This window comes from Coloeus monedula (genome assembly GCF_965178545.1).
Source record: "Coloeus monedula genome assembly, chromosome: 1".
In the NCBI taxonomy this organism is placed as follows: Eukaryota; Metazoa; Chordata; class Aves; order Passeriformes; family Corvidae; genus Coloeus; species Coloeus monedula.
This window is the reverse complement of record NC_138781.1, coordinates 62,928,381-62,948,133: the sequence shown is the minus strand read 5'-3', so window position 1 is coordinate 62,948,133 and position 19,753 is coordinate 62,928,381. Positions and strand designations below refer to the sequence as shown.

The window sequence follows — 19,753 nt, the reverse complement described above, 5'->3', positions numbered from 1 at the left end:
GTTTTTATCCTGCTGAAACTGAAGACTGGATTAGACTTGAAATTCATAAGCAGTTAACATAGGGATATAGTGATTTATAATGTCACCATTTTAGTCAGAATTTAAAGCTCATCAGAATTTAATGTCAGCTGAAGCTGCTTGAAGGTGGTAAGACTTTTACTAATCTTCTAATTTATTTCCTCCTTGAAGGTAATTTCTGCCCGTGTGATCAAAGTTAATGCCTGTGTCTCAATTAGGCAAGAGATTGCTGCTGAACTGGCAGATGTGAATTTCAATATTGTGCTCCCAAGATTTCAAAATTCAACCCACCTTTCCATGATACTACATCCAATAATGAAGTTTGAAAAAACCAGAAATCCAAAATGTTATGAAGCATTTTCCTAGTTCACTCAAAAAAAGAAATCAAAAATGTTATGAAGTATTTTCCTATTTCACTCTCTAAAACCTGAGCCTTTAAAGAATATGCAAATCTGAACTTTAATCAGCTGTGAGGACAATTAGAAAAAGACTTCTTTTTTAGTTTAAAGAAACAGCAGTGTCTGATCTCATGCTTTAACTGGGATTTCAAATAAACATTAACAGTGTGAGAGTTGACTAATCTGAGGCCACTTTTACTATTTTTTTCTAGGTGCTGGCCCAGTCTGACAGGTGTTGGTGACTCCCTGAGACAGAAGGGAGCAGTCACAGCTAGAAGTGAAAGAAGGAAGCGAGGAAGCCACAGGAGTCTTCTTACCACAAAAGGAAACTTCATTTACAACAGCACAGTAGATTTGGGCAGACTGACACCGAGGTTCTTACTAAGTGCTCTTCTTCAGTGATATGCAGCCATTTGCTTCACTGACAGGGAACAGCACAATCCTGCATGTAAAAGGTTCTAATTTCTCCTGTGGCAGGAGCTTGGATTCAGTCTGTCTGCTTTTGCTAATAATTTTACTGGCCTCCTGACTATCCCCAGTTCTCATCTGCCAAGCTACTACTTCTCTGTAGCTCCTTGTGCTCCAAGCTCTTGTGATCCTATCTTCCATCTAGCTGAAGTCTCAAAAAGAAATGAGCAATGACTAGGGATTTGTTTTTAAATTCTGGAAACTTGTCTATGATTTTAAGAGCAGAGAGGAACAATCAGGGTCCCCAGCTACCTGAAAGGTGTTCGTGGGCCAGAGACTTACTTAGAGCAAAGTGGAACAGAACCATCGTACTAAAACCTTTGATAAGTTACGCATCACAGTCTCTGGCCCAGCAGTCAAAGTCTGTACATTTTTGCTGCACAGGACTCACACTAACTATGAAGGGATTTCTTTCTATGGGACAACACCAAATTGTATCGCCCCATTAGCAACGATGACCAAATGAGAGTTCTGCACTAAGAAGAGAACTGGTTGAGCAAAGCCTTGAGGCAGGCTCTGTGTACCGAAATTTCCTGAAGTGTAATCATTCCCACCAGTGCTAGCAAGGATTTCCTGATCTGCATGCTGAATTGTGTGGAGCATCTCATGGCAGTACTAAATGAGATGTAAAACACAGAGTTTGGGGCTGACAGGAAAAGGACGTCCACAGGATGAACAGCGATAGGACAAGAGGCAGTGAACACAAGCCAGAAAATGAAAGATTCCAAATAAATATAAGGAAAGTATTTTTTACTCTGAAGTTTGTCAAATGTCTGGAATGTGCTGCCCAGAGAGGCTGTGGAATTTCTATCCTAAGAGCTGTTGAAAACTTCACTTGACAAGTTCCTGAGTTAAAGAGACCTGCTCTGGGCAGTGAAGTGGACGAGATCATCTCCAAGTTCACTTTCATTCAAAGTTATTCTGTGTCAGGTTGAAGAGGTAGATCATTTTGCAGTCATACAAGGAGGAGCACAGGAACATCCTTTCTGATAAGTTAGGACAGCTTCCTCCAGGTATTTTGATACACAATAGTTAAGAAAGCAGTTACTCAGCACACCCAGTTAGCCCCTTTAGAAGACTACAGAAACTGATGTAAAAATCTCCTACACACCTTGGTGTGCAGAAATATCAACACCTGCTAACATTCACTTAGACACAACAGTGACCAGGCTACATCAAAAGAAGCAAAGGTTTCTTTGGAATACTAGACGAGAAGAAATTGGTGCCCTAACACTGCCGTGTCTGGGAAACTGTTCTTATTTTATAACTAATTTCTTGTGTTTTCTTGCAACATTTTGTGTCCAGTTAAAAGTATCAGACCAAGTACTTGAAAGAAGGCCTCTAAATCCTGATTTTGGTACATGATCTTACCCTACTGCCTGGTGTGCAGCTTTCTCAGAATCCAACACGTTGGCAAATTACTGGCATTGACAGAAATTGAGCTGATGCAGTTAGTTATATTAATGTAAATCCTATAAACAGAGAATAATTTACGTGGAAAGAGAGAGATCCTCTTGCACAACCCCTTGCTTACAAGACAATCTTGTAAGTTAGGCTTGTAGGTTAAGTCATGCATCTCAACACCTTGTTCCAGAATGTACCATCTCTCTGGGCACCTATTTCTGTGTTTAACCACTTTTAACGTGATTTTTTTTCTTTATATCTAAGTGAAATTTCCCTTGCTGGAACTTGTGATCTTTGTTACTTGTCTTTTTCATGTGCACCTCTGAGAAGGACCTGACTTTGTTTTATGATTCCCTTTCAGGCCGCAGCAAGGAGCAATTAGAGCTCCTCTTAGTGTTCTATCTTCAGGGCTAAACAAACCCAGTTCACTCAGAGTCATAAGTCATGTAAATTTCTAGCTCTGATGATATTTCACTGTTGGTTTAGATAGTAACAGATACATTTGTTCTACCGGAATTTAAACTCTGCATCAAGTCAGTAGTTCACAGCACCACATATGTAACAACTACACTATTTTCTAAAGGACAGTGATCACCCTGAAGCATAAATACTCCTTATCATCCCTACTCAGAATTAATGAAAAGCTAAACCAAAGTACCTTTATATTTACTAATATCTGTAAAGCCAAAGCGAAAATAAAAAAGAAAAAAGCCATTAATCTTTGGAATCATCTTACCATTGGTCCCACTGGTCCCACCACTCCAGCTTCACCCTGTTGAGGACGGACACAGAGAGAGCAATGACAAGGAGAATTCCTGCAATGTCTAGCAAAGGCGGCTGTTAGCAAGGCCACCAAATAATTCTGGAGGAGCACAACACAGTATTAGCTCACCTTCTCCCCTTTTCTTCCTAATAATTCAGTTAAAGATCCATCAGCAGAAATGACAGCACCTGGTTCTCCCTTTTCACCCTGCAATTATCAGAGTAATTATGGTTTACAAAGCAGTTCCCAGTGAATCAGAAAAAGTCAAAGCAGCATTACTTTTCGTTTGAAGCATGACGGGTTAGTCATGCTGTGATATCAAACATAAAGTGATATCAGTATGAGTAGGGTGAAGCTTGATTCTGGGGAAGAAAAGAGATGATCCTTCTTAAAACATAATAAAGTACACTAAAGATGTATAAGTACTGAGATGAATAAGTACTTATTTTTTAAAAAGGACTTAAATTGTTCTCCGTAGAGTAACTGTGTGAAATATGCTGTGTTCACAAAAGGTCTCTGCCAAACGCAGACAGGTTATTGGTGTCATCTTGTGTACCATCAGCTTAATGGTCAGCAAATCCTGCTGGAAATGCAAAATCTTGATAGAACAGTAGATGTTCGGATTTTACTATCAGGAAAGCATGAGTCATTCTCTCTATGTGCCTGGCACGATGCAACCTCATTAACTTTAGGGAAGGCCAATTCCCAGCATTCAAACTGTGACCCTCTGCATTCCTCTTCCACTACTACGAGCTTATCACTTTTCAGTGCTAAGTGCATGGTTCTCACTCTGGATCACTCAGCTTTAACTTTCCTCTTCCTACCTCAGGCAGCTTGCTACATCTTTCCCAAGATCTCGTGGAAGAAATCTGGCTTGAAACTAGCAATTGCATTGCTATTAAAATGACCGTCCAGGTTACAGACCTTTCACTGAGCTCTAAGTGCTGTAACTCAGTTATTCTCAAAAGTTCTTAAATCACTGTCTTTGAAGACTCTCTGAAGATACTTTGGATACTTTGGAGTCTCCCTAAGGCTTGGTTGGCTTCATTGACTTTATCTTCTGTGAGATTTTATGGACCTGAGGTTGAATTTCATGATCCTTTAAGTAAAATGCTCCTAGGTGTCTGTACAGCTTCACTGTGGTTCCCAAACTTACTCTTGAGCACAGTGTGGTATTCACAGCGCAGAAACACTGTCAGATACATCACTATGTTTTTGGTGGGTCCAAAATTAAATGCCTTTAAAGCTTTGAGTCCTTACCAGTGTGGACACTGGAAACAGAAGAAAACTAACCAAAAAAACAAAAGTAAAAACCTCCACAACCCAAACCAAAAAGCACCCAGAGGGTTTTAAGGTTGAGCTTGATCATTTCATGCACTCTGTAAAAGAACAAGAAATCTTATAGTAAATGGGGACTGGTATTTGTGGCCTGAGAGGTTTCCTTCTGAGTAGTGATGATACTGTTCATCTGCTACCCAATTTAAAACATAATTAACCATTTCCAATTACTTGTGAGAAAGTGAGCTCAGCTACTCGGAAAGAATAAACAGAAAGTGTTTTTGTTTTTCTTTTTGTTACCCCCAAGATATTAGATGTTCCTCTCCCCTGCTTCCTTGCAGGTGGATAAGAAGGGGAAGAAAACTGAAACAGCTGCAGTATTTACAGAAGAGCAGAGTCAGTCTTTAGTAACCTCTCAGCACTGTCATAAAATACACATTTTTTGTGAAGAAACGAAAGAAAGAATCCTAAGAAGAGAGCTCCTCAAGTCTTATACTTTCTTTGGGAATTGAAAATTGCAGTCTACATTCTGTAGGCAAAGCCCTCTCTGGCACAGGAGGAGGAAAAGATCGATCTTTTTTTTGTTTGGTCTTTTGGATAGGATCCCAGGGTGTCAGCACAGCAATCAGCTGGCAAGAAGAGGTCACTTCATGTTTAATGTTTAAAGAGACTTAACCTGATAAGCGCATACTGGACTTATGAATTTCAACACTGGAGCAGGAAGATTAGCTCTTGGTGGGATTATATTAAGGGATGTTGCTTAGCACTTTCACATTCCACCTAGTACATTTTTCACATGAACTTATTAACATTACAATCCCTAGAAAAATTAGAATCATTAAACTTTTAATGTCACTAAGTACTTATCATCTAACACATTTCTCAGCATATACTTCCCCCTATGCATTTTTCATACCTGTTGTCCTTTAGGTCCTTGTGATCCAGGCAAACCAGTGTCACCCTTTGGACCCTGAGGGCCCTAGGCAAAAACAAGTACATAAATCCATAGTGATATTTGTGAAGAATATGGAGCTAATCCATTTTACTAAATGTAATTTTAAATTACCGGCAAACTTGGACTTAAATCACTCTGGTTGCAATCTAAGAATTCTTACAAGACTAAATTCTCTTTGACTCAAGTTATTCCCTAAACCAAATATCACAAAAGGAGAATCTGTTAGAAAAAACAAAAAGAAAAATCCCTGATGTTTATCACAGTGTGGATGATACACATTCACAAAGGGAAATATGCAAACATTAATAAGAGTGGAAATTCAACCTAAAATTCTCTATTTCCTCTGTACTTGATCCTCTCTCTCTCCATAATCATTCAACCAGACTGATTTTCAACAGAATTTCTGAAGGTATATTTTTAACAGTATGTTAAAAAAAAAAAAAAATCTGAAATAGAGATTATCTATTTGAAAACAAGACGATTTCTTTATCTGTTTTGTGGGGAAGGCATTCCCCTCAGATCAAATTGTGCTTTACAATCTTCCAAGAGCATTCAGAAGCATTTTTTTACCCACCAAGAACTAAACTCAGGTCTACATAATTTCTGCATTAGTCAAGAGATAAATAAAAGACATGAGGTGAGAACAAGAATGGTATTTTCATGTCTGTAGAAATTCTATAAATGACAGAGGCCCAGAATTCACTATATCACTTTCTAAATGTTATCAGCTCTTTTTCAAATGAAATGTATTTTTAATGAGTTTTTTTTTCCTTCTCTTTGGTTTTCTATGCAGTGCACAATACCCAGGACTTAAGCAATCTTCTGTAGAATTTTGGGCAATTTGCCAGCTTTTTGTTAAGATCTTTGGTCAGTTTTCCCAGTTTTCTCCTTAGCTGTTCTCAGGCAATAGACAAAGGATCCTGAGATCATATGCATGCTCTGAACTGTTAAACAATCATAACAAGGGAAAATAATACCATCACATTACATAGAATATGAATACAATAATTAGAACAATACTATCTGAAGTCATAAGCCAAATAATTACAGAATCACAGAATATGCTGAGTTGGAAGGGACCTACAAAGATCATCAAAGTCCAACTATTGCCTCTGCAGAGGACACCCCATGTGCCTGAGAGCATTGTCTAAACACTCCTTGAGCTCTGTCAGGCTTGCCACTTCTCTGTGGAGTCTCTTCCAGTGCCCAACCACCTTCTGGGTGAAGAACCTTTTCCTAATCTCCAACCTAAATGTCCCCTGACACAACTTCAGGCCATTCCCTCGGGTCCTGTCACTGGGCACCACGGAGAAGAGGGCAGGCCCTGCCCCTGCTCTTCCCCTCACAAGGAAGTTGTAACTGCAATCAGGTCTCCCCTCAGTCTCCTCCAGGCTGAACAGACCAAGTGACCTCAGCTGCTCCTCACACGGCTTCCCCTCAAGGCCCTTCACCATCTTCACAGCCCTGCTTTGGACACTCTCTAACAGTTTAATGTCTTATATCGTGGCACCCAAAACTGCCCCCAGCGCTTAAGGTGAGGTCTCCCCATTACAGAGCAGAGCAGGACAATCCCCTCCCTTGCCCAGCTGGTGATGCTGTGCCTGATGCACCCCAGGACACGGTTGGCCCTCCTGGCTGCCAGGGCACAGCTGATTCATATTCAACTTGCCACCGACCAGGACTCCCAGGTCTCTTTATCTGGCACTGCTCTCCAGCATCTCATTCCGTGGTCTACATGCACAACCAGGGTGACTCCATCCCGCATGCAGAATCCAGCACTTTCCCTTGTTGAACTTCATACAGTTGGTGATCCTCCAGCCCTCTAATTTATGTAGGTGTCTCTGCAGGCCTTGGAAGGAGTTAACAGCTCCTCCCAATTTTGTATCATCCGCAAACTTGGTGTCCCTCCAAGTCCTGCGTCCAAGTGGTTAATGAAGATGTTTATATATGTTTATATGGCAGTCTGAGTGCAATAGGTAGGTAAGGCACCTTTTGATACTATGGTTGTGCAATGCTTACATGGTAGCCCTGGTCTATTATAAAAAATCATAAATATTTCCTAAAGGATAAAATAAAAAGGGTACATCTTGTAGGGCTTTACTGTATTCTGTAGTGGAGATAAAAAAGGCAAAGGAATAACACAGTTACATATACATATGCAGACAACTTGTAGAAGTCCATTTGTTCCATTTGTTTCTTCTATGTGGCATAGGTCTTCCCTTAGGTAGTAATTTTCCATGAATTACATCTCTGTTTAAACTATGACACTGAGATAAGCATATCAGAGTATATTTCGTTTCCCACAGAATAAATTTCTACCTTAGCTGGTAAATTCCTAAGACCTGCAGCATCCTATATGAAAATTTATTAGACTTCATGCAAATTGTGTACAATATAATTTTTAAAAAATATTAAACTGTATTGGAAAAAACCTTAAATCCTAGGAAATGAATACTTACAGGAAATCCTGGTAAACCTGGCTTGCCATCTGGCCCCTGCAAAATCAAAAAACTCATACCCTTACAAACACATTTTACAGACTTGCAAAACAGTATGCATTTTTCATGTGTTGTGTGATTTGTGAATATCAACTCATCTGCAACTGAATTAAGAACTTCATTCAGTTGATGGCAAAGGTGTGAACCTGCACAATGTCCTATGCTTCTAATTTAGGGTTTATTTTCAAAAACTGAAAAGACAGAGATCCAGAAAAGACTGAAAATGGATTATATTTTCTACATATGAAAGGCATGCAACCATTATCCAGCCTCCTTTGAATCTTTTCCAGATGCTGGCACAGAGATCACCTTTCCCATTTTGGTCCTGGTTGTCTTTGGATAGACAGTGTATAATAGGCTGCGAATACAATCATAGATTGGGATTTGTATTGGGCACATTTAAGATTGCCCAGATGTGATACCTGCAGAGAGACACTTTAATTCTGGTTCAGATCAGCAGGATGTCTATTACCCCACTCACTATGAGACTGCACCTCTTTCCTGACTAAAGTTAGAGCTTAGAGACTGAGGTTCAGGTCTTTCTCACTGCAACTTGTGCTTCAAGCTACAGGACCGGCTTCTTTTTTGTGGGAATGTGGCTCTAACATCTACTACAAAACAAAGGTTTGAATGGCAAATACCTGTGGCAGAGCTCACACAAGGGGGCCCATACTCTCCTGGCATCCTATTATGTCTAGGGATTAGGAGAATCCGGTCTTTGGGAAAAACACGAAAATAGTCTTCCATGAAAACTGTTTTATATTGTAAGCACAGCTGGATGCAGCCACAATAACATGGAGTTGTCCTATCGTGTAACAAGTGGGAAAGAGCCGTGCTAGACTTGCAGAAAAAGGTTACAAGCTGTTGCTAGAGCTAATGCCCTTCTTCCCAGTTCAATGACAGATTCAGTAAATATTTGTTTTGGGACAGCTGTAATAATAAGACACAAGGTTTTTGCAAACTTAAGCTATGTAGAGTGAAATTCTGCTATTGGCTATGAACATTCTGACTTTTCTGGCTTCATCAGGGATTGAATGTGGGGGAGATCACTGTGCTCACCAACAAGAAAACAGATAAAATGAAATACACAAACAACAATCCACAAATGAAACTAGCTGTGAAGTAAGTTGCTTAATTTGTGGAGGTTAAGATTTTGCAAAGTGCAGCATGTTGTACACTTTCGGGCAAGTTTGAATAGACTCCACATTTTGGAAAAGGTAGATTTTTCTTTAGATCCAGTCCTAGGAACCTGAAATCATTACCAAGAAGCATTCAGGATTTCAAGAATTTGGCTGAACTATTTTGCAGCTAGAATGGAACCTAAATTTCACATCTGTTGTTCTTTTATGAAATCCCTAGTTTTTCATCCACTGCTATAATTTGTGTGAGACTAAATTCATACACAGGAGCCTAGCATTTCTAGTTGTAGTCCCAAGCAGAACTGAGCAAAACACTTTTTATCCCAATGCTTTGTTACTTGAAAAACAAGAAGGAAAAAAATGGAATAAATGTGAATCTTGGTCTCTATTTTTGCAACAGTTCTACATTTCTTTAATTCTGAGCATATAGTTCAGAATGAGAGATAAGCCAATTTCTTTATTTCATAGAAATGTGTAAAAGCAGTTTGTTCACACAGAACTCAGTTTTGCCTGAAAGTACTTCTGCAGAGTTTAGTGCTGAAGTTAGCAGGAATACAATCTTAAAGTGTAGGAAACTCATCTCTGGTTGATACTCAAAAGAAGACATTGAAGATAGAGCAAATCTGAAGATTTAATAAAGCAGCATATACTCACTGGAGGCCCAAGGAGTCCTTTAATTTCAGTAAAATTAAAAATTCCATCTGTATCATTGAGAAGTAACTAAAAAAGGGGTTAAGAAACAGGTTATTCAAATAGTTTATCTAAGGCACACACACATTTTTGGAAATGTAAAGTTATCTCTTTATAACTATGAAAAACCCCCAAACATAAATAAGGCCACAGAAAAGGCTCTCTACTTCTAATTTCCATTATACATCTGGAATAACAAAACCTAGAATTTCTTTTACATTTCTTCTATAAAGATCTCAGAATGCTTTCAGAAATTTAATTAACTGACTCACATTTTTAATTTGAAAGCTATGACACCAAATTTTGCAGTGTGAAGTCATTTCTCAGCATCATTATCAGCAAGATAAAGATGAAATGGAGGTTTTATGCTCCAGTGTGTCACTGGCATTCTAAGATGGTGAATCAATCTGAGCACACTCATCCTCTGTTGCAGAGTTGAAGTTTTAATTATATTCTGGACAGGTCTGCATCACACCATGCAGTGCCATGCTGCGATTCCTAAGTCAGCACTGATCATGCTGCTGTGTCTGAAACTAGCTTGGAACCCCAAACTTGGATGTGGACCAGCTCTACGCTACCCAGCTCTGAGTCTCAAGATGCCTAATAGTGCAGTGTAATTGCACTGCTGTTATACTGCTTCTTATCCTGGAGTTGGTGAACTCCCCATTAGCCCAGGCATTTCTGCATAATTCCATTACAGATCTTTGGATTCTGAATTAAGAACTTCATTCAGTTGATGGCAAAGGTGTGAACCTGCACAATGTCCTATGCTTCTAATTTAGGGTTTATTTTCAAAAACTGAAAAGACAGAGATCCAGAAAAGACTGAAAATGGATTATATTTTCTACATATGAAAGGCATGCAACCATTATCCAGCCTCCTTTGAATCTTTTCCAGATGTTGGCACATCTGATCCAACACTCCTCAATGCAGGTCTGAATGGATCAGGTCACTCAGGGACTTGTCCTGTTAATTCTTGAACACCTCTAAGGATGGACATGCCACAACTGTTTTCAGCAATCAGTTATAGTGTTTGATCATTGTCAGGATAAAAAAGGTTTTACTTATATATAATTGGGATTTCCCTTTCTCCAACTTGGGTGTGTTGCATCTTACAATATTTACATACACCTGCAAGAAGAGGCTGCTTCCATCTTCTCAGTATCCTCTGATCATGTAGTTGCAGACAGAAACAAAGCCTCTCTTTATCCTGCTTTTTGCCAGGCAAATCAGACCCAGTTCTCTCAGTGCTCTGGTCCCCTGAACACTTTGGTAGCCCTGGATGGGGCTTGCTCCATTATGTCAATGTCTTTCTTGTCAAGGGGATCTCACAGCTGGACACAATACTCCAGAAGCAGTCTTGTGAATGCCAGTCACAACTCTCTATCAGTTGAGCTGATTTTCCACCTATTTTATCATTCTCTTACCCACTTCATAGGCCATCAGTTTGATGATAGCAAGGCTATGGGAGACTGCATCTGAAGCCCTGCCAAAGTCAGGGTCTACAAATTTCATGCCCATCCCTTGTCCACAGAGAAGCAATGATTTGGATCAGGAATGAACTGCCTTTAGTAAATCCGTGTTGGCTGCTTCCCATCAGATTCTTGTCCTGATGTTACGATTAGGCTTTCATTTTGGTTTCAGATAGCTAACTTTCTGGTTTAAATAGGTGTTCCCAATATTGTATCACGTGGTCTTACAGAACAATTCAAGACAGACAATATGTAGGTGCTTGTTCCACATAAATGTTTTAGGTGAAAAGACATCCTTTGTTTTTGTCATTTGTTTAATTTCTTTCAGTCCAATGGTCTCATTTGACACTTTAGCCTTGTTTTGGATTCAGAAGTATGTTCTGAATCTCCTTGGAAGCTTGAATTGGTCCATTTGTTTAGAAGGCAAGACATGCCATCCATTTCAATATAAGGCTCTGTGTGAAGCAGCATATTCCCATTCAATGTAATGAAAATCTGAATTTCAAAAGGCCAGGACAGGGCATGCTTTCAGGTGCCAGGGATTTACTTAGTACATGAATAAACATGTTTTCACTGAGGTTTTGTGAAATCTGAATGCCCCCTTTTCTGCCTGCAACCATGTGCAGATCAACACTACCAGATCACAATCTTTTCCAACATTTGTTATGAATACAGTGTCCAGGAACTGAGTTTGAAACTGCCCTGCTTTGAATAGGGGGTTTGACCATATGGCCTTCGGAGATCACTTCCAATACTCTTATGAGTCTCTGAATACTATTTTTCTAATCCAGATCACTCATCCTATCCTATCCTATCCTATCCTATCCTATCCTATCCTATCCTATCCTATCCTATCCTATCCTATCCTATCCTATCCTATCCTATGTCATCTGAGCACAGCAGTATACGGTCAGCTTTCTGTACTTTGAGGTCATGTTGCATAATTCATACAGCTAAAGCTTGCTGCTTATACTGGATGCTTCTTTCTGCTCCTTCTCCTTGTCCTCATGTTCTACAAAAACCACTGGAAAAAATGTCAAGTAAAAATAGAGTTTAGATCCTACAGGCAGCACCCCACTTTCCAGGCTGCATGAACTCTGCTACTCTTCAGGGGTAGTACGGTGCTCTTGGTCCCACTCTATTTCCAGTTCTACATGGCCCAGGAAAGGAACAGGACATAGGCTGCTACATTAATGACAGTAATAAGAGTCCTGCTGCTGCAATTGTTCTGCTTTATCTGGTGGCAGAAGTCCAGGAGTCCTGGGTTTACATGGTCTTTTCATTGTGGAATCACTCAGTATTCATTGCTTTTGCACTCAATCCAAACAATATTGAAGTCAGTGAAAAGAATCCCAAAGGCTTTGCTGAGTCTGGGATCAGGCACATTGTATATTTTATACATACAGTTGATCTGCAAATGGAAATCGTGGTTGGAAGTCAGAAAACTGTACATAAGGCTGAAGAAGATTTGAAAACAAAAGGTAGAAGAGTGACGATTAGAGGAAAAGATTGCACTCTTCACAGCCTCATCCAGGTGTATAATTATTTATCTTTGGGTTTGGATGTGCAAACAGGTTTAATAACAAAAATCCAGCAATATAATTCTTTAACACATTGAATTAGTTCAGAAAGTGCTGACTACAATAGTAAGGGCAACACTATTTTCCATATTTTCTTCACTGCTGGGTTTTAGGATAATTGTCTGGGTTGGTTTCTAAGTAAACCTTCAGCTCTGCATCCAAAAAGCATGAATATGGCCTTGTTAGAACTATAGAAAGAACAGAGTGAACAAAATCTTTTGACATTTCCTTTACACCCTCACCATTAACCTTCCATTGTGACTTTTGTTTCTTGTACCCAAACTAGGGGTGTGTAGTGGCAGCCAAAGATAAAGGTTTAAAAATTTGAAATTTAAGTCCAATAACATTTGTCTATTCAAAATTACTTCTGTACTGTACCCAACTAAATTTGTGTGATAAAATCATAGCAACAAATATTATGGTTTTTCGGTTATTGTGATTCCATTCATGAAAATGCAGCAAGTATCAGCAACTATGCTCCAAAAGAGTGAAATAGCCAATACAGGATGAGAAATATTGATTTTAGTGTTTTGGAATATCAAACAGCAGCAGAGGGACACTGTTTTTTTTTAAACAGGAGCAGACTTCCTGATCAGTCGCAGGAGGCAGCAGAGCAGGCAGCAAGGACAGCAAGTCTCTGAGACCCACAGTGCTGGCAGGAACTGCAGAAGTCTGGAAATGGATAGGTTCCACGGCAGACCTCAGTTTTAACCTAACATGTATTTTCATGGTATGAGAAATGGTTCTTGAAGGAACCAAATCCCCTCCATTGACATAGGGACCAGGTTAAATGAGAAGAAAACCAAGGTCCACTTTTCAGTGCAGCTCGATCAATGTGCTATTGGCCAGATACTGGAGAGACCTGGCCCTAAGCCACAGCTGTTCATGTCAGGTCTAAATATTTCAACAGTGCTGAAATTGCACTAACTCTGTATTTGCTTTTATTTTCATCAAAAATTTATTTTAAAGTCTGTTTAGTTGTAGCCACAGAGCCCTTCCTAAGAAAACTTCCTTCTAGCTCTGATGGATCAGTCAACTGGACTTCTGTAGCCCAAGAAGTCCTTGGCTACGTAACAGTTAAATGAATGAATTAAATGACCCTGACCTGGGGAGTGATCTCTCTAAGTGCCCTGTGGTTCATTCAGATCACTGATCTCTGCTGCTCTGCCCACATCAAGCCAATATCCACATTACAACAGGTGGCAGTGTTATTTATTTTAGTTCTGCAATTCCAACTGCAATTGATAGGTCTGCTTGCAATAGTTCTTTTCCATATTTGAAGCTTACTATGAAAGATGAGAGACTGAGTCAACAAAATGCACTTGGATAATTTAATGTCTATCTCAGCAAATGTATTGCAAGCAAATGTCCTGTTACACAAACATTTGTGAGATAGGAAGAATTCAATGTCATACACAGTGACATATACTTCCACACAGGTTTAACTAACTGTATCAAAATCCAGTACACCAAGTCCTCAGAGAAATCTTCTGATTTACAATACAAAGGATTTGACAGCTCTTGCTGTACCTCCCCAGAACACCTACACCACAAATGTGTATAAAGCCACACATACTATGCTCTCAATTTTTAAAGAGAGCTTACTTCTAAAACCTGAAAACACTTAGAGAAGGAAATGGGTTTCTGTATGGATTTGTAATACACCTGATGCAATACAGCTTCTACTAGGCTCTATACATTTGTGTAATACATGGTAAAAGTGGTTCATACAGGGATCTGGAGGATTCAGAGGATGCACTTTAGGTTTCTTCAGACATAGCTGTGTGCTAGACAGATGTGAGGACAATGACTAGGGCATGTAGGGAGCCATGCTGTCTCCAGCAAACAAGTTTCCAGCAAAAAGTTAGTTTATGTCAGCTTCAATAATCTTTTTATATTCCTTGTATATACTGACCTCCCTCTGAGGCTCTCATGGTATTTTTTGCAAGTATTAATGAGCTATGGAGCAACACGTTAAGGTTCATTTTTACTGCAAACAGAGCTGTTTAGTCACTGATATGAGTTAAGGCACCACAGTGGCACTGTGGCAGGGTTGTGAGAAAGGACATGAGTTTTACATCAGCATTTCTATCACAGCTATTGAGCAGTTCCCCAGAAACTCCAACAGAATTGTATTAAAGTGTAGAGCTGCTGACAGTCCCACTATGAGCAGGACGTTGAACAAGATCTTCACTGAGCCAGCATTTCTGTGAATCTATAATTCTGCTCATCTAAGACTCAGGATCCAAGATCCTAGTATTCTACATGGATTCCCAGTAAATTCAGTAAAGAAAAAAACACTTCTGTTGGGATGCGTGATGTAGCCTATGGGATGCCAATTAATGCTATATTTGCTATCAGTAGCAGAAGCCTAAGTGAAAGCCTAGTTATTTCAGTCAAAAAAGGTTATGTGTAGTTCAGCTTTGTGATAATGATGGTGCCAAGCTCCCCCTAACACAGATTTCTCAGCTGGGCATCTTCTCTTCTTACAATTACAGAACACTCCTTATTGCCCTTATATGCATTCCTTTGGATGAGTCTGGCTGTTTTAGGCACCTCCAGCTCTCAGAGGTGAAGTTTCCTGCAGCCACTCACAGTTCCTCCAGATCTGAATGTCATACCAGGCCAACTACTAGGATTTTTGTTGTCAGCTCCAAGTGGGATTCATCCTAATCTCCAGCCTTCATTACTGCAAATAGTACTGCTTCTGCAAAGGCTGATGTATACACAGCAAAACTAACTGAAAATATACTTGCATCTAAAGCATACTGGAGAGTTTTTATGAGTCTCTAGTATTTTACCCTTTGTTGCTTCCACAAAGGGGTCAGTGCTCTGGTTTGTGGACAACTGTCAGGAAATATGTCTCTCCCCCACATACTGCTGTGCCTTGGGTGCTCTGCTTTGTAAAATATCCCCAGTTTTGTATTTCTCTGCTGATTTTTAATTTGATGTTCACAGCTCCTGCAGAATCACCTAAAGAGCTTGTGTGAGGTGCTCAATATGACCTCATAATTCTTGTAGGTAAGATTTTACCCTCTTTCTTCCAATGTAATATTTTCAAAACTAATCCATTTGATGCAGAGACATACTGATATTCTTTTGTTTTGAGAAGTAGACTTATGACCTGAATATGAGCAGGAGACTTGCCAGTGTGTTAACCACTTGTGACCTCTTCTCTATTAAGGGAGTAACAGACGTCACTGCTTGATGTACACACTCACCTCAGGTATTGCTATGACTGGTCCTGGCGGTCCTGGTGGTCCAGGTGGTCCCACAATACTGTTCCCGTCCTGTCCTGGTTCACCCTGTTTCAAAAGCATTGCATGTGGAGAACCCATATACTAAGTGCTACATTTCACATAGGTTTTTCAAAAAGAATGAAATCCACACAATCTCACCTGAGGTCCTGGGTCACCCTTCTCCCCTTTTGGACCCTGGAGGTGATAAAAAAAATGAGCATAAGTGATTTAAAAGGGGAAATGGTGAAATTTGCTCTCCCTTGCTTCACAAAAAGCACAGCAGTGACTCACATCTACAGAATGATCAATCCCCAGCTCTCTCAAAAGACACATGGGGCCAACTGGTTTCAGCTCAGATCTTTTGAGGATTTGATGTTTAAAAGTATCTCCCAGAACTTTTGACAGAGTTCACAGACGACTAGAAGCAAATGGACCCAAACCACTTCATTAGCTGGGAATTAATTCAGTGAACCTTTCTTTCACTGCACTGAAATCAGCCATCCCTGGCTGTGCTGTCCTCTTCCAGCACAGTTGTGCCTGGGATTTCCCAGGGGACCAGATAGGAGAAGACAGGGGAGCTAAGCTGTCATCTTTCAGGCAGCTTATTTCTAAGCTTGATTAGCCCCTCTGTAGAACTCCCTGTGCTGGAAATGCAGACAGTTTGTCTGGCACAAGTGAGAGGAAGGCGCCAGGGGACGAGCCGCGGGACTTCCCAAGGAAATCACGCTGTAATCCTCGAGGGTCTTAAGCACAAGAAATACATTAAAATCACCTATGAGACTGCTGGCTTTCCTCTAATTAAAGGCAGAGCTGATTTCTGAATAATTAAAAGCAGAGGGAGCATTGAGGGATCAGAACCAGCCTCTGGAGATGCCTGTATCTCTTCTGACTGATGAGGGAGGTGTGGGCAAGGGACACCCTGCTCCTGTGTTCGGCGTCTGAGGTAGCTGCTCCAGGTTAAGCAGGACAAACACAGCCCCAGCTCTTCACACTCTGCTAGCAAGTACTGGTAGGGCTCCTATGGATCTTTAAGAGGTCGGTTTGGGAGCCAGTGTGTGTTAGGTGATCACAGATTATGGTAACCCTACTCACCATTTCTCCGGGGTGCCCAGCAATGCCAGGAAAGCCTGGTTTCCCATCTGTGCCTGGCATCCCCTGCAACAATAAATACAACAATAATATACAACAAACATACTGTCATGCTCTCTAAACTGCATTCAGTTTCATACAAGCAGGAGGCTGCCACTGGGGAGGGACATGACACAGTTCTGAACAGGCTGGTGGGCAGGTTTGGGGGAGGCTAATTATCTCATTAGTCACCTGCTCTCTCCATTCCTCCTGCTCTTTCCCTCTCTCCAGAGCAGGCTTACAGGTTTTTTTAATGCAGCTTCAATCGTTCTTCACTGCTTCCACCCCTGCTTAGCAAAAGGGTGAATTTCGTTGCTTCCCCCCAAAATACATTTGGTGAGTTATTTCCACCCTTTAGTTAAGTGACTCTCAAGCTGGAGGAAGAGGAGGGATGTAGACATTGGCATTGGATGCAGACAGGAGTCAGTATGTGGGGTAGAAAACACCCCCTGTTGTAGTTTAATACAGGACTGTATATGACTGCTGGAATCTGACAGCTACTCTGTTCTATGTGAAAAACAGAAGCAGTAATGATAATGCAGTTTTCCCTGAGAAAAATGGATAAAAGAAGGCTCTAAATTCTTAAAGGACCAGATAAACAGTGAGATAACACTTTTTGCATCTGTTTTTCTCTGTGTCATATGAAAGAGCAAAGGAAATGACACAGAGCAGCCTAATGATTCATCCAAGGGACCAATTACTCTTGTTTTGTTTTAAGAGTGGGGCTGTTTATTTGTTTGTTAGCTTGTTTTTTTTGGTGGGGTTGTTTGGTGTTTGTTTTGTTTTGTGTGGGGTTTTTTTTGTTTGGCTTTGAGTTTTTTTTTTTTTTAATTTGCTTGGGTTTTTTTGTTTTGTTTTGTTTTTTGGAAAATACTGTTTCTAGCTTTTTGCTCTGCTTCAAGAAAATATTTTTGGGTTTTAGCAGTAGATAGTACCACCACATGAGATTTAGTGTGTCTACTTCATTAAGAAAGGATATTCTCACTGCTTTTTTTGGTTTTTGTCGGTGATGTGTGAAGCATGTGGGTCAGGAATAAAGTATGATTTCTGAAGTACTTTATTCTTCATTTCATAAACAATTTTATAAGCAGGATAAAAGGTGTCTGAATGCTAATGGAATTTAAGCAAAAAGTGGTACTTGGGACATAAGTCTCTCAAGTGCTTGTGGAAAATTGTAAGTATTTATCTGCAGCAAAGGTAAATGGGCAGAGGAAATAACCTCAGACCAACAGCATTTCTGCAACAGAATGTTGTCATTTCAGGCATGTTGGTACTTGCAGGACAGCTTCCTACCATTGCAAATGCTGAATAATTTTTCCCATTAATTTTCCTAACGAAATTTAAATGGGACAAAAAGATCCAGGATAGGTAAGATGTTTTATTGCAACTAATGTATCCAGAGACGTCCTTATTTCTAAGTCCCTCCATGTTTTAAGAATGTAGCTCATTGCTCAAATACAAGAAGACAAAGATCTTTTTTAGTCTGAGGGCTAAAGAGATAAATCGCTTGTTTTTCTTATTTTTTAAATAGCCCTGTAGTAATTCCACTTAAAATATACACGTATTTCAAATGCATCTATCGCATAAAACAACAATAATTACTAGAAAAAGGACCTCAGAAGAAAGGGCATGTAGTCATAATAATAAAGAAAATATTCTATTGTATCAAACTGATTAAGAAGAGTTAAACTACTGTCCTGTGTGTCAATGCATCAGCTTTAATTATCATGCTGACAAATATCTATGTGAAATGACAACACTCAAAATATGTACAGCAGATGGAATTTATGGCAAGTAAAGTCCTGTTACATTGTTGGTATTTTTTAAAAATAAACAAGCAGATGCTGCTAGAAGACTGTGATAATATTCTTGTAAATACTCAGCAAGCATAACTGCATTTATCTTGTTTCTTAGACCAAGTTTTGATTTCAGTGCCGTCCCAAATTCAGGGGAAGGATATTTTATTTTATTTTATTTTATTTTATTTTATTTTATTTTATTTTATTTTATTTTATTTTATTTTATTTTATTTTATTTTATTTTATTTTCTATGAGTCACATCAGCGCTCTCTGCTGGCTTATGCCTGCAAAAGACACCCAGGTCAGACAGCGACCAGCAAGGAGCAGCACAGACCCAAACTGGAGTTTTGGGGTGGGCTCCAGGAGAAGTTCAAAGCAGAATAGACAGGGAAAACGATTGACATGAGCCTACTACTGTAGCACAGACCTGTGTCATGGGTGGGGCACACTGGTGTGGGGTAATAGCTCCACAACACCATATGAAGGAGAAAGGGGCATGTGGAACTTAGTTTTCTGTCTAAGCTTTGCTGATTTTCATTTCTGTTCTGGTGAAAATGTAAACGGCCTCACAAGACACCTTCCAAGACAAGCACCTTTTAGATGCAATTTTAGATGCAATTTTAACCACATTTTAAGCAGAAGTCTTAAGCACCAGGTTACACTGGCTCCTGATACTCATAATTCACCAGAGAAAGGGGTTTGTTTTCCCAGAGAAGCCATCCTGAGCTTTAATACGCTGACAGAGCAAGAAATGTTCATTATCCCCTAAGTGCATTAAGAGATGAAAGGAAACTGAGGAAAGAAACAACTGAGGTTTTAGATCAGGTTAAATAAACTTCCCACCTTTGAACCTGGTGCACCTATGTTGCCTCTTTCTCCCTGAAACAGAGACACAGTAGGGCTCAAATATTACAGTGAGCAGT

General features: G+C 39.8%; 1 protein-coding gene across 1 annotated transcript in view; it reads right to left on the bottom strand.

Annotated features, from left to right (window-relative positions):
* Positions 1-19,753, bottom strand: part of COL15A1 (collagen type XV alpha 1 chain) — a gene marked incomplete at its 3' end in the record, with an annotated part of 115,085 nt that overhangs the window by 22,643 nt on the left and 72,689 nt on the right. Inside the window, exons 19-26 of the mRNA XM_082277640.1 lie at positions 16,995-17,057; positions 16,062-16,097; positions 15,885-15,968; positions 9,576-9,641; positions 7,744-7,779; positions 5,246-5,308; positions 3,181-3,258; positions 3,025-3,060 (exon numbers count right to left, since the gene is read on the bottom strand). Of these exons, the coding sequence (XP_082133766.1) occupies positions 3,025-3,060; positions 3,181-3,258; positions 5,246-5,308; positions 7,744-7,779; positions 9,576-9,641; positions 15,885-15,968; positions 16,062-16,097; positions 16,995-17,057 (462 nt within the window). The remainder of the gene's footprint in view (positions 1-3,024; positions 3,061-3,180; positions 3,259-5,245; positions 5,309-7,743; positions 7,780-9,575; positions 9,642-15,884; positions 15,969-16,061; positions 16,098-16,994; positions 17,058-19,753) is intronic.